This window comes from Monodelphis domestica, chromosome 1 (assembly GCF_027887165.1).
Source record: "Monodelphis domestica isolate mMonDom1 chromosome 1, mMonDom1.pri, whole genome shotgun sequence".
NCBI lineage: Eukaryota > Metazoa > Chordata > Mammalia > Didelphimorphia > Didelphidae > Monodelphis > Monodelphis domestica.
This window is the reverse complement of record NC_077227.1, coordinates 714,262,918-714,277,766: the sequence shown is the minus strand read 5'-3', so window position 1 is coordinate 714,277,766 and position 14,849 is coordinate 714,262,918. Positions and strand designations below refer to the sequence as shown.

Sequence of the window (14,849 nt, the reverse complement as noted above, 5' to 3'; positions counted from 1 at the left end):
CCTTCCACTACGGCCCAAATTTCAGCCCTAGGGGCAGTTCTGAGCTGCCATTCCACTCACTGGCCTTCATTCCTTCTCAGAGAAGCCAGGGAAGGACATCAGAAATGGCTTTCCTTGTCTCAAAATCCTCCTGCCTCCTGCTCTCCTGCCCTTCCCAAACCTAGCCCTGTTGGCTTAGCTCCCTGACTCATCTACTGCCACCCAAGCATTGGGGCTTGGTCAGTGATGGGCAGAGCACTGCACTCTGCGAAGGGAGAAAAAGCCTTGGCAACTCTGAACCAGCTTGCAGGGATGCTTCACTGACTGACAGTGAAATTGTGAACTGGGCCAAAGTGTATTTCTAGAAACCATCCATTTGCCTTTTGCCATCTCCGGCCCCAGTGGCCTATCCCCCACCCTAGATTCCTGGTACCTTCCTGCAACCTCCAAATGCCTGAGGTCCTTTTCCATTGAACCTCGACTCTTCCCCATCCAAATTTAGTAAGTTCTAAGGTATTAAAGTAGAACAACTTAGGATGTCACCTCTTTCAAGGTCTATACGTGTAATTCCAGACTTTAATGCCCCAGTTAAACCCCAAAGGGTTTAAAGTTAAACCCCTAAAGTAAGAACTATAAACATTACTGAACTAGAAAAAACCATAACAAAGTTCATTTGGAAGAACAAAAACAAAAACAAAAAAAATCAAGAATATCCAGGAAAACAATGAAAAAAAATACAAAGGAAGGGGGCCTTGCAGTCCCAGATCTCAAACTCTATTATAAAGCAGTGGTCATCAAAACAATATGGTACTGGCTAAGAGACAGAAAGGAGGATCAGTGGAATAGACTTGGGGTAAGTGACCTCAGCAAGACAGTATATGACAAACCCAAAGACCCCAGTTTTTGGAACAAAAACCTCATTATTTGACAAAAACTGCTGGGAAAATTGGAAGACAATATGAGAGAGAATAGGTTTAGATCAACATCTCCCACCCTACACCAAGATAAACTCAATATCAGTGAATGACTTGAATATAAAGAAGGAAACTATAAGCAAATTAGAGGAACATAGAATAATATACCTGTCAGATCTATTGGGAAAGGAAAGATTTTAAGACCAAGCAAGAGGGGGCAGCTAGGTAGCTCAGTGGATTGAGAGCTAGGCCTAGAGATGGGAGGCCCTAGGTTCACCTCCCAGCTGTGTGACCCTGGGCAAGTCACTTGACCCCCATTGCCTAGCCCTTACCACTCTTCTGCCTTGGAGCCAATACACAGTATTGACTCCAAGACAGAAGGTAAGGGTTTAAAAAAAAAAAGACCAAGCAAGAGCTAAAAATTTTTTTTAAATGTAAAATAATTTTGATTACATTAAATTAAAAAGTTTTGTACAAAATTAGAAGAGAAGCAACAAATTGGGAAACAATGTTCATAACATAAAAGACTGTCTGCCCTTTGATCCAGCCATAGCACTGCTGGGTTTGTACCCCAAAGATATAATAAGGAAAAAGACTTGTTCAAGAATATTCATAGCTGAGCTCCTCGTGGTGGCCAAAAATTGGAAAATGAGGGGATGCCCTTCACTTGGGGAATGGCTGAAGAAATTGTGGTACATGTTGGTGATGGAATACTATTGTGCTAAAAGGAATAATAAAGTGGAGGAATTCCATGGGAACTGGATAAAGACCTCTGAGAACTGATGAAGAATGAAAGGAACAGAACCAGGAGAACAATGTACACAGAGTCTGATACACTGTGGTACAATTGAATGTAATGGACTTCTCTACTAGCAGCAATGCAATGATAATTCTGAGGGACTCATGAGAAAGAACATTATCCACATCCAGAGAAAGAACTGTCGCAATAGAAATACAGAAGAAAAACAACTACTTGATCACATGGTTTGATGGGGATATGACTGGGGATATAGACTCTAAATGATCACCTGAGTGCAACCATCAATAATATGGAAATAGGTCTTGATCAAGGATACATGTAAAACCCAGTGGAATTGCTTGTCACCTCTAGGAATGGGGGAGGGAGATGGGGGTAGGGGAGGGAAAGAACAAGAATCTCACAACTATGGGAAAATACTCCAAATTAATTAATTAAATAAAAATTTCAAAAAAAAAAAGAACTATAACCAGTATGGAAGATATTGGAGGCAATGGAGAAAGGTTCCTAAGGCCTCCTGAAATCATCTTGCCCAACTTGCTCACATGAATGGACTATTTCACCCACCATCAGGGACTAGCCAGCCCCATTAGATGACACTGCTTTTGGAGAAGAAAAGGGGCTTTGGCTGTGGCCCTCTGGACTAAGCCAGGGGAAGGGGAGGGAAAGCACCCCCCAAGTCCAGAGCTAGATAAGCATTTCTAGTTCCTGCTATCATGTCTCCCCAGCAGGACTGTTCCTTTGAGAAGGCAGCCACATAGCTTCTTCCCCAAAGCCAGGGACCCAGCAGGTGCCTAAATGGCGCTCTGACTAGACTTCATCCATTTGTAGACTCAGAGCCTGGCAAACACCAAGCGTGAGGTGATCAGAAATCACACGAGGCACCATCGGGGGCGCGTGTGCAGACGCATGTGTCTCAGGGTAGATATCCAGAACCCGTTTCTCGCTCCAAGCTTATATCAGACAAGCTGGGCCTCTGCCCATCTTAGTGAAATCCTAGTGCTGAGGGAGGGGACGGGCGGGCGAGCTTGGCCCCGCTGGCAGCCAGGGATCTGGAGGGGGCACCGGGGGGCCAGGACCTGCCCATCCAAACTCTAGGAGGTGGATGGAGCGCCAGCCTGGGCACCCAGGCACGTACCCGACTCGCGTTGTCTCAATCTCACACACACAGATCTCTCACAAACATCTGAACACATAGCTGTCTGTCTCACATACACACACACATTTCTGAGCTCAGTTTCCCCATTTTCTTCGGGCCCAGGCCTGTGATTTCACTGGAGAGGTAGCAGGGCCTGCGTGTCTCCGAGGCTGGCTCTCCAACACCAGGCCACACTGCCTTTCTTTCAGCGGACAGCATCCAGTATCCTCATCTTCTCCCTCTCCCTCCCAAGCTTAGTTCCCACAATCAGAGATCGAGGGTGGCCCAAGACAGCAGGGCGATGGAACCAGGAAGACCTGCCCCTACCCATGTTCCCCTCTGTTTCTTCAAATGGCAGCTTCCTCCCAGCGGTGTGGGGAGACCCAACGGTGGCCTGGCACATGGCACACGTTTGGCCAAACGCTGCTTCCCTTCCCTTCCCTTCCGGTGGGACGAGCAGTTTCCGCACTGCCTCCCTTCCCAATTCCTGGCACCCCGCCCCCAGGGCAGCTGACAGAAGGGCTGGCAACATCCGAGCACGACTATACCTTGGTGGGTGGCTTTGTTCCTTCCCAGCTCCGCACATCCATGGAAGGGGGGACCTGGTAGATGTCTTGTCCCATGCCGGCGGAAGGGGGCACTTGGTAGATATCCTGAGGAGGGCTCACAGGCCCGGGGGGCACCTGGTACACGTCCAGTGTGGGGTTTAGCGATGGGGGCACTTGGTAGATGTCCTGGGCTGGGCTCTGGAACTGGTGATGGGGCGTCTGCTTCTGGTACATCAGGGGCTGCTTGGCCGGAGGAGACTGGAACTGCGCACTGGAAGGAGGGACCTGGTAGACAGCCTGCTGGGCCTTGTTGGGGCCTGGGATCAGGTAGACACCGTCTCCTGGGGTCTGGTAGGCAGGGTGCATCGGGGCATACTGGGAGGCTGGCGAGTGCACACTGTAGAGGCCCTGGGGATGGCAGGGCAGGGCTGGCTGGGGCTGAGGCTGCCCCTGGCCCGGCCCGCTCTGCTTCTTGTCATACATGCCCACCAGGATCTTGAGTCGGTTGCCTGGTACGATGCCCTGGCGCCCATGCAGGGAGCAGAGCCACCAGCCATCCAGGCCTTGAGTGTTGCGTTCCAAAACCGTCATGATGTCACCCTTGCGGAAGGACAGCTCGTCGGGGGATTCTGCCACATTGTCATAAAGGGCTTTGGCCAGCACATTCTGGGGACAGAGAGGAGAAAAGTGGTTAAAGGCTGGTCAGGAGAGGCCGCTCCTACCTTTAGCTCCAAACCTCCCTGCAGCCTGGCCCTGGCATAGCCCCGCGCCCCAACACAGCATCAGGAGGCCAGGTGTGGGCCCCAAGCACCCCCCACATCCCCTTCCCTGGGCAGGAGCCCCCAATCCTGAGTTTCTCCACACCCTTCGCCCAAGCTAGTCACACTGATGGCCTGGACCCTGCTGAGCCCATGCGTGTCTCTGCTGAGCTGGGTAAAATGTCCCTTCAACTTCCCTCCTTCACATTTCAGGTAGGAGCCTCAGGGACCAGGTCTGCTCGTGAACTGGGGCTCTGCCCCTCCTTTGACATGCCCGGAAGGGTTCTACAGACAATTGTATCGCCCTGCCCCGAGCCCCCGCCCCAGTCTGCCTGCATCTTCCATAGAAACACAAGACCGGCCAAGGGAAGGGGAGAGGGCCAGAGAGGGGCAGATGCCCTCAGCAGGCCTCTCCGCCCTGCACTCCCCGTGCCACACGGAATTCTAAGGTCCCTAGTTCTAGCTCCTAGGTCCCCCGCACTAGGGACCTAGCCACGACAGCTCACTCTTGGGAGTTATTCCAAAGTATTTTCCTTAAGACAAGAGCTAGGAGATGGGCAGAAATCCGCCTTGTTTTACAGATTCCAGGTCAGAGGCCACTTCAGCCAATAAGGGACAAGCATCAGCACTTGAACTCAGACCTGCTGATGTGGGCCCCGGAGCCTCGGGGCTGTGACTAAGCCACCCTGGTTTCCTGACACATCCCCTCCATGTGTAAAACTCCCAGAAGAGCCACAGGAAGAGCCAGGCATGGCCTCAGTGGCTTGGGCTGACTCACTTCAGGCTCCACTCAGTCCTGAAGGCTGATGCTGCCCGTATCACCCCCCTTCCCAGGGGGCTGATAAGGCCTCCTCAGCTCCAGGGCGGGGTGACACCCCCTCAGTTCTCAGAGGCTGATGGAGCCCCTCATCCGTCCTCCTGCCCTGCCGGAGCCTGGGGAGTTCCACACACTCGGCTCCCAGCCCCCCAAGAAGGAAGAGAAAGCCCCACTGGAGGAGGGAGGCAGATCTAAGTCCCCCTTCCCCTGCCCCCCCTTTGTACTGCCCTGGGCTTTAGCCTCTTTGTCTCCTCTGTGCCTAGGACAGTCATCGCACACGGTGGCTGTCTAACAAACACTCGTTTGTGGAATGGAATCCCAAGACAGCTGATGGGGACAATTAGCAAGTGGGGGGCTACAAGACAAGGCCCACGGCGAGTAGATGTCTCTGGAAGCGAAGCAGCAGATAATCACTGGGCCTGGAGCCAGAAGATCTGAGGTCAAACGTGGCCTCAGACGCCCCCCAGCTCTGTAACTCTGGACAAGATGCGTCAGCTGTTTGCCTCAGTTTCCTCAACTGTAAAATGGGCATAACAAGAGCACCCACCGTATAGGGTTGTTGGGAAAATCAAATGTGTGACTTTTAAAAAAGAGCTTAGTGTAGTTTTAGAAATAATTATTCCCTCCCCCTCCTTACCATCCATTCCTGCCTGATCTAAATGCTGAGGCCCTTCCCTTACGATCCATGATAAAACATCTTGCCCCAGTGGACCAAACACAGAAAAGAGGCGAGATCCTGAGCAGGAGAGTGAGTTCCCCACCACAGGTGCTATTTAAGCGGAGCTAATTTAACTACTTCCGGGTGGCCCGAGGCAGAGAAGCCCAGGCTCTCTCCCTTCCCTCCCCCCAAGCCTCCTGCAGCCTGTCCATTCTCTGCCTCGGAGCCCTTGGTCTGGGGACTATGCCCAACACCTGGCTGGAAGAAACCAGCTATTTTGTCTAACTCGCTCACTTTACAGGTGAGGAGACCGAGGCCCAGTCGAGCCTGAAAGCAGGCCCCAGGGGGGGAGGCTGGAGGCTCAGAGGCAGCTGCTGCTCTCCAGCAGGCGGCCAGGCTGGCTCCCCGCTGGCGGTTCCCAGGAAAATGGCTGAGAGGCCAGGCCAGCTGTTGCAGGCCCCAGGGAGAGCCAGAGACCCGGAGGGGTTGGAAGCCAAGAGGAAACCGAGAGGGACTGGGAATGTAAACAGAAAAACAAAATGGCCTGGTTGGGGGAAGCAGGGGGAAGCAGGGGGAGCGGCCCGGGGCTGGGAGCCTGAATGGAGCTCAGGCCTGGGCCGGGCAGCTCGCCCTGCCCTCGAGCTACTGTGCCCAGGACCAGGCACTCAAGCTCGGGTCTCGGCTTCCTCCCACAGCAAACGAAGGGGCTGGAGTTCTGGGTTTCCTGCCCTGCTTAAATGCTCTGAACGGATCGACGTCAGCCTGGAAGCTCCTCCATCAGCGCCTTTCCTCCATGGCCCTGACACAGAAGGCTATGAATGGGAGCCGTGATGCCCCGGGAGCAGGCTTCCCAAATATGGTCTGCAGCCTGCCTCCCTCTGGCTTCTGGGGGGGCCGGGGTGGCTCCCTGCCTCTCCCTCACGCCCACCGGCCAGGGCTTCATTTCCATTTTGGGTGGCGGGCTCCCACCCCTCCCCCGACACCTTCCCCTGGACAGGAAGTGCCTGGAAAGTGAGTCACAGGGAGAATTTCCCCTCTAGCCCAGTCAGAAGCTGTCAGACCTAAGGCTTGGGGGAGGAAGGGGGCAGCCAAATCCAGCCCACCCGGGAGACAAAAGGGAATTCCCCTTCGAAAAGGCCCCTTCAAAGAGCCTCTCCTCCAGGCCCTGGAACCGAGCAGGCCGAGGCTCACCTTCCCTAGCCCTGGAGGAGCGCCAAACAGGCCCATCACTGCGGCCATCTCTCTGCCGCTGGGGAAGATGGATGCCTCGTCCTCCTTGGCTGGTCAGAGGTCCTTAGAGTCCCCCGCGGCCCTGCCATGCCACCAGGTGACACCTTCTGAGGTCCTAAGGAGTTAATTCCTCTTTGGAAGAGAGATCTTTGGTCTGGCCGGCAGCAGCGGGCTGGCAGGCTGCACTGGGCTCCCCCCACCCCCACCCATGAGCTCATTGTAATGTCTGCACAGGTCTTGGCTAAAGACTGTGGGGAATTGTATAGTCTATTCTGTGGCCTTAGCCCTGGCTTTGGACACCGCCTTGGGGGCAGGGAAGGTACCAGGGGAGGAAATCTTAAAGCAGGTTCTGATGGGATCCCCACACAGACATCCCTCTTCACTTAAGAGAGGTGGGGGCCAAAGCCACCAGCCACAATTCTGTGGCTAGCTTGGCTGGTTTGCCTTTCTTACAAGGGAGGGAGGGAATATCCATCCATCCATCCATCCATCCATCCATCCATCCATCCATCCATCCATCCATCCATCCATCATCCCGTCTATCTACCTAACAAAATGAAAGAAAAGTATAGTTCATTAAGTCAAAAAGAATAAAACAGAGCTTAGAAATGCAGGGAATGAAGCCATGCCAGCTCCACCATCACACATCTTCATTTGGGGGCCCCTGGGTCTTGGGGGGATGGGACAAGCAGTTATTAACCACCTATGTGCCTGTGCTATGGGCTTTACAAACGTGATCTCATTTGATCCTATTATTATCTCCATTTTATATTGGATGAAAAGAAGGCCACAGATTAAGTGACTTACCCTGCTTAAGAGCGGGTTAGCCCTGCCAGGTCTCCCTCTGGAGCTTCAGGTCGGGTTCTAGCGCTGGCTCTACTAGAAATGGCCTGTGTGCCCATGGACAAATCACTCCATTACCCTTCTGCCCACCATTTCTTCCCTCCTACAACAACCTGAACCAAAAAGTCCTCTAAGGCCCCTTCTGCCCACAAATGCAATGGCTCCGCTTCTCTCTGGAGCAGTTTCCAAGCGATGGCCCAGCCTCCAACAGGCACACCACGGTGGGGATCGCTCGGGTCCAGCCAGCAAGGACTAGGGTGCTTTCAACTAAATCAAGACCTCATGGGCCTAGATATTTGAGGGTGTATGTCTGGTTGATATTAGGTAACTAACGGATCACGTTTTGCCTACCCTCCTCCCTTTTCCTCCCTTCAGAAGCCTTTCGGCTCTCCTCCTGATTCTCCATGGAGCTATCAAAGATGTGTGCTTAAAGGACCTGGAGGCTGGGGTTTGGGATGGGGCTAGAGGAGCCTACCTGCCTAACCCAGGCAAGACTCCTGAGTCTTTGCCCCAGTAATCATTCTGGAGAGAAAGTCAACAGTGCAGGTCCTCACACATAGGCTTTCGAAACTCCCAGGCCCTTGGCCTTCCAAAAGAAGAAAAGACCAGTCTGGTGACACCAAACAGTATGGGGGTCCCAGAACAGAGTATCAGTGCACTCTGGCCAGATGTGAGGAATTATACTGGGTAGAGCATTTCCTCGCCTGAGCTCTGAGAGAAAGCCAGCCCAGCCCAGAACCCCAAGTGTTTGCAGCTACTTGGGAAGCTCACCTAACACACAGCCAGTGCCCTCTGGCTGCTCTAGAGAACTCTAGGTATTCCTGCCTCCGGCCCCTGGAGAAGCAATCAATAAATGCTTATTAAACATTTAGTGTGTGGATGGGCTATGCAGGTGAGTGAGAGATTCCCAATCTTTCTGCCTACATCAGACCTGGTTTTTGCACAATGCAGAGTTGCGACTTTCAAAGACCCTATGAGAAGCCTGGACCTAAGAGAGGAGGATGAAGCTCCTACCCTGTCTATGGCTCCTGGTCACTTGCCCAGGCCCAGGCCTTCTCTCCTGCACACACACCTGTAAACCTCAAATTTCCTTAGACTTATAATTGTTGAAAATTTCACCATTGGGATATTTCATACTTGGAAAATTTCTTACTGATAGTCTATTGGAATGGGAACTCCATTGGCATGGGAGGTTCCTTCTCTTCCCTTCTTAAGATTACTTTAGGACAGAAACCCTTTGCTGAACAATGGAAAGGACTTTGACCTATGCTTAAGCATAGAACAGGAATTTCTTTGAGTCTTGATTGATTTTAGAATTGATACAATGGAGATACTCCACCCTATTCAGTCCTAATAAGATTGAGTAAGGGCTGCAGCCTAGATCAAAATTTAATTATTCCAATCTCTACCATACTCAAGTTAACAGGATTTAGAAAGGGCTGGAACAAAGGAGTAAAGATTTAATCATTTGAAAATATGACCTTCAACAGACATGTGCAAAAGCCAGAAACCTCTGGGCGGTCCTGGGTTAAGCGAGAGCCTCCATTGACAGGGAAATTGATGAAGAGTGATTGGTAGATGTGAGGACTGAGGGGAGGCAACTTGGATGGTGTCCTTAGAGAGAGGAGGGTCTGGAGACTAAGGAGAGAGGATGGAGTTTGGTCGGTGTGGTTCCTGGGCTCTGAGGAAGCTTGCTCTGAAGGAAGCTGAAGGTGGGGTCCTCTGAGACTGTTTCTCCATTTTGGACACGTGAGTGAAAGGGACTGATCTTTTTTCTTTGCCCCAGCTATCTAAGGGCTTGGGCCTTTTGGCCCAGCCTAAACAGAAGGGGTATTTAAGCCCTATTCCCTTCTCTCCCCTTTCTCTCTCTATATATATCTCAAATTCCTTTCTTGCTCCTATTGTAATTAAACTCCAAAAAAAGGCTGACGGCTGACTTGAGTTTTTCATTTAGGAATTACATAGCTGATTCCTTGGCGACCTTAAATTAATATATATCAGTCTTTTAAAGTGATTCCCTTGTAACACACCTCAGAGAGCCTGGTTGCACACCTGCAGCAGTTCCCCTCACCCTCCTAGGATAGGGCAGCAGCGGGCACCAGTGCCAACCTGCCACAGTCAGAAACCCTCCAACAGCCTGTTTCACTTGAAACAACAAACCGGTTGTTAGCAAACGAATGTTCAAGGGGTTGGGTGATGAGGGCTCTCCGCTTCAAATAATGCAGCTCATTGTGTCCTACAAGAACATGTCTGGGAGTCCTCAGGCAGCACAGGCCTCCAGACCCTTTTCTAACGGAGCACTCAAAGGCAGACCACTCACACTTTTACAGAGACAGACAGACAGACAGAGCGCTGAGGCCTGCATTCTGGAGATCCAGGGAAAACTGGCCCTTTGCCACCAGGAAAGGAGTGAGCTGGCACAGAAGGGGCACGGTGCTTCAGACTAGCCCTAAGCGTCAGAGACAAGTGACCTTGAGATTTGCTGAAAACAAAAGCGCATGGATTGAGGGAAGGGAAACAAGCCCTAAGAGAAGGGAAGGAAAGGAGGAAGGGAATTGGGGGTTGGAAACAGAAGAGCAGGTCTGCGTGGTGGCAAGAGGCTTCACTTGGGAACTCTTCCACCAGTTCCTGAACAAGCTCTTCCCTCACTGGGTCTCAGTTTCTCATTTCTAAAATAAAGACTAATGTGTGCCTACCTACCTCAAGGAGATCAGAGCCAGAGCAGAGCTATGGGCAATGGAAATATGATGAGGAGGAGGATGGAAAAAACTGTCAGACTCCCGCAAACAGGAAATCTCTCCTGCCGCTCTTCTTACTACACACGGCTAGGCCATGAATACAGTGGGTACTCGCTACATAGCAGCTGACTTCAAATCTGAAAGTCTCTAGAGAGGGCCAAATAGACGTCTGCTTTCCTTTGGTTCAAACAACACTGACTGTATCACCAGAGGAGAGGCAGATGTAAGAAATTGTCCTCTATGCCCCACCCCCATCTGGGACCCATCCGGAGGCTTGGGAAGTCCAGGAGCTGCTGGGGACATCTATGGAACATGGCCCCTATTCCTTACTCCGTTTACCAAACTATTTTGCCTCTAGGAATCAGGTGACCTCATTCTGGTCTTAGGGGACTCTGGGACAGAGCTCTGCCTCCTGTCTAGGAAGGCACTCTCTGTACAAGTCTGCTGGAGGGTATGACAAATAAATTACAAGCATAATTATGAAAATGCGAACATTCACCTAAGGAGGTTCCAAGGCATCAAAGGGAATAGATGCAACTGAGGAAAAGAGATGGGGAACTCCAAAGCGAGGGTGCTGGACCAGGGAAGACTGGGGCCTAGGAGTGTTGTGGCCTGCAAAACCCCAGCGTTCAAGTGAAAGGGCTCAGCCTAGGGTACTGCCTACCCACGGGCTTCAGTTTTGTACAGAGAAATAAATCCCATCCGCTAATCAACTAAGCTACCATTTGCTTCTCAGGACTTCTTAAGGGAGACTTGTCTGTGCCCACCAACTCTACACAGAGAGTAGGCTTTAATTAAATACTACTTGAACTAATGAATGAGAGCAAATGGAGTCTGTTCCACCAATCAGATGAGTTGAAAAAAGGACCAGAGTCCCTGTAGTTCAAGGCCTGCTGAAAGGCAGCCTCTCTTACCCTGATCTAGGAGGACATAACCAGTTACTGGAGGCCTCCAAACCAGGAAGATTCTGGCCACAAAATCTGCTTGTCATCAGGAAACTAAGGATCTCAGGGCTTGGAGGGTAATAAGGAAGGGAGTTTGAGTCAGTAGTTCTGGAGACAGTAGATTTACTAGCCAAGCCTCTGCCTCTAACCCCTCACTTTCAGCCAGTGTGTAGCTGGCTTCTCATTGCTCAGACGGATGACCAGCAGAGCAAACTTGGAGCTCTAATTCTGAGAAATCAAGTTATCTGGGCCCAAGGTAAGAGATAATGAGCCAACTTCTATTCCTTGTAAGTTTCTATATTATCTAATCAGCTCCTACTCAATTCTTCCCTACACCTAGGAGCGCCACAGCGATGGATGCCCCTCCAAGCCATCCCTAAACCCATTCTTGCCTACTCCAGCTATGATGGGCAAAGGATGGAACATCTTGCAAGAGACCATTTCTCAGGCCACAGGGTAGAAGCCTTTTCTAAAGGGACCTGGCAGCACTTGGGTCCAGTTCTTGGCTAAGATCAACAAGGGGACTGTGTCTGGGGGAAGCCGGGCCGTTACTGACTGCCACACAGAGGAACCCTTTGTCTGAAGGAGAGCAGAGACTCCTCCGCCTAGATCAGCGCTCTCTGACCTCAGCTGGGGTGAGCTTGTAAGGGCCTTGGGTGAGGGGGTTCCCAGCTCCAGGGCCCAGGCCTCCTGGGGAGCAAGGGTTGACATCTACAGGGCATGTGGCAGTGGCACAAGAAGGCAAGCTGCCTTGGTACTTGCCAACACTGCCCTCACAATCGGAATCACACAGAACATCCACGCTGTAAGGGAGTCAGCTACCCGCCTTCACCAAGGTCACAAGCTAGTCAGGGGCAGGGCCAGGATTTAAACTGGGTCTTCTGACCCCCTGACTAGTGCTTTTCCTTACAATACACTCCCTCCTATGCTCCAGGGGTCCACCACCAGTTTCAGTGGCTCAATGAATGCCCCAGACACAGACATCCTGTTCCAAGATTGTAACTAACTCCTGTGAGGACAGTCCAGAAAGCCCTTCAATTCTCAATGTCTAAGAAGGCTTCTCCACTCAGGGGAAATGATGACTCTGAAAAGCAGAGGTGTGGGAGGGTAAGGGTCTGTGCCATGATCTGTCCAGGCCTTCCAGGAGGATCATGGGAAAAGAGACAAGTTCAACTCTCACCTGACACCAGAGGGGCCCCAATCAGACAACAGCTGAACTTTCGAACACTAGCCGGCATGAGGAAAACCTCTTTTCCTTCTACTCCTTCCAGTCACGACTTGTGCTAACTGGTCTAGGGTATGAATCCCTGAGCTGACCCCAGTGGATAGAAGAGGCACACATACAAGGATATAAGTCGCTGTTTCTGCTTCCAATAAGGACATGCAGGGGGCTAGCAGACAGGGCAGCTTAGCCTCCTACAATCATGTTCTCTTTCTGGGCCTTCTAAGGACACCAAATTGGCTTCAGGAGCTTTGGGAAGGAGCCTGTCCCAAGAACTCGGGTCTTCTTACCAGCTGTGCAGGCTGATGGCAAATCAGGTGCTCCCCGCTTAAGTGTTAACTTTAATAAATGATCCACTACTCCCCACATCCCTGCTTTCCCACATGGGTGCTGTGGTTTTACTCATTTTCTAAGTCATTATCCAGAGAGACCACAGAAGTACCTAGAGAAAAGGAGTTCTTAAATACCACCAATACAAGGGCACACAGTCTCTAAGTCCTATTGGTAATGAAAATGAAGCTGGCTAGGAGGACTTATAGGCTGGAGACACAACAGAAGATACATACTACTTGGAGGTCATCGAATTCCACAGTTCTCAAACTTTCTGGTCTTGGAATCCCTTCGCACTCTTATTTTTCTTTTATTCCAATAACAAATTTACACATCAGTTTTCCAAAGTTACATGATTCATGTTGTCTCTCTCTCCTCTTACCTCCCCCTTTCCGGAGTTGACAGGCAATTCAATCTGGGTTATACACGTATTATCGTGCAAAACATATTTCTACATTATTCATTTCTGGAAGTGCATAGTCTTATAAAACCAAAACCCCAAATCATATACCCAAATAAACAAGTGATAAACCAAGTTTTCATTTGAACTTCTACTCCAACAGTTCTTTCTCTGGAGGTGGACAGCATTCTGTTTCATAAGTCTCTCAGAATTCCCTTTACACTTTTAAAAATTATTGAAGCCAGCAGGTAGCTGGGTGGCTCAGTGGATTGAGAGCCAGGCCCAGAGAGGGGAGGACCTGGGTTCAAATCAGATCTCAGACACTTCCTAGCTACTGTGACTCTGGGCAAGTCACTTAACCCTTTCCTGCTCTTCTGCCTGGGAACCAATACACAGCATTGATTCTAAGATGGAAGGTGAGGGTTAAAAGATTGAGGCTTCCCCTCCCCCCAAAGAGTTTTTGTTTATGTGGGTTCTGGGTCTTGACATTTGCTGCATTTGAAATGAAAACAGCTTAGTAGGATTATGAAACGGGGTATCCCTCTGAAACTGTACAAATGCTGTATTTACTCTCTGGGTGTTTGGCGCCCCTCCTCTCCCCACAGTCCACAAGAAAACTGGAGGCAAGGTGGGGAGGGAGAGAGGCACAGGGGGAATGCCGGCCCTGACTCCAGAGCTGTCATCTCTCCCTGTCGGCCTCCCCTCATCCTGGTTTCCCCACTGTCTCGCACAGGGCCAGGCAGGGAGCAGAGGCTCCATAACCCCATCCACTGAAGGAATCCTGGTTCACCAGATACCTTCAGGGCCCACCCAGGGACTTGGGTCAAACCGCTGCTCTGCCACGGCCTGCAAGTGACCTCAGTTTCCCCAGGTGTCAGGCGAGCTAGGGGGGTGGTTTCTAACACCCCTAGCAGCTCTCCTGAGCACTGTCATCACCCCCAAAGCGAGCTCGGGCTGTTCCAGGAAACTCCTCAGGCTCCCTTTAGCCAGCAGGGCACTACCTTCTCCACCCTTATTTAACCTGGTCCCTGGCCTAGCCGTGCCCTCCGTGGGGCCCAGAGCCAACACGGCGCTTGTGTTGGCTCACCGGAGCCCTGGCAAGTAAACAGCCTTCGCCTGGCTCTTTCCAGCCCAGACTTGCCTCCTGCTCCAACACCTGTCCCGACTTTGTTTCTAGAACAGCAAGGCTGTACCCTTGGGGCAGGGAAAAAAACACCCCAGCCCAGGCAACCAGCACCCCGGGGGGAAGGCAGGGCAGGGCAGGGCAAGGGGTGCCCAGAGAGGCAGCCAGCTCAGATGCTTCTTCCTCGCCCCATCCTGGGAGCTGGCCCTGCCAGCCTCCGCTCCACCTGCTTCCCCGGCTTCCTGCGCCCAGCCAGAGCACACCTGCGCCTCCTCGCTGGGCCTGGCGCGGCCCACACTCTGGCCTGTCTCATCTGCTCTGACCAGGTTGGGGGGAGGGGGAGGGCACACTGCGGGGGGGGGGGCGGGGAAGGGCACACTGCGGGGGGGGGGCGGGGAAGGGCACACTGCGGGGGGGCGGGGAAGGGCACACTGTGGGAGGGGAGGGGGA

General features: G+C 51.8%; 1 protein-coding gene across 6 annotated transcripts in view; it reads right to left on the bottom strand.

The window, feature by feature from the left end:
• Positions 1–14,849, bottom strand: part of BCAR1 (BCAR1 scaffold protein, Cas family member) — a 118,016-nt gene that overhangs the window by 18,819 nt on the left and 84,348 nt on the right. For 5 of the 6 annotated variants that reach the window (XM_056811516.1, XM_056811497.1, XM_056811501.1 and 2 more), the window contains exon 2: positions 3,337–4,002. In XM_056811516.1, the coding sequence (XP_056667494.1) occupies positions 3,337–4,002 (666 nt within the window). Of the gene's footprint in view, positions 1–3,336; positions 4,003–6,760; positions 6,917–14,849 lie in introns of those variants that run through there. The other variant, XM_056811509.1, reaches the window with a different exon arrangement.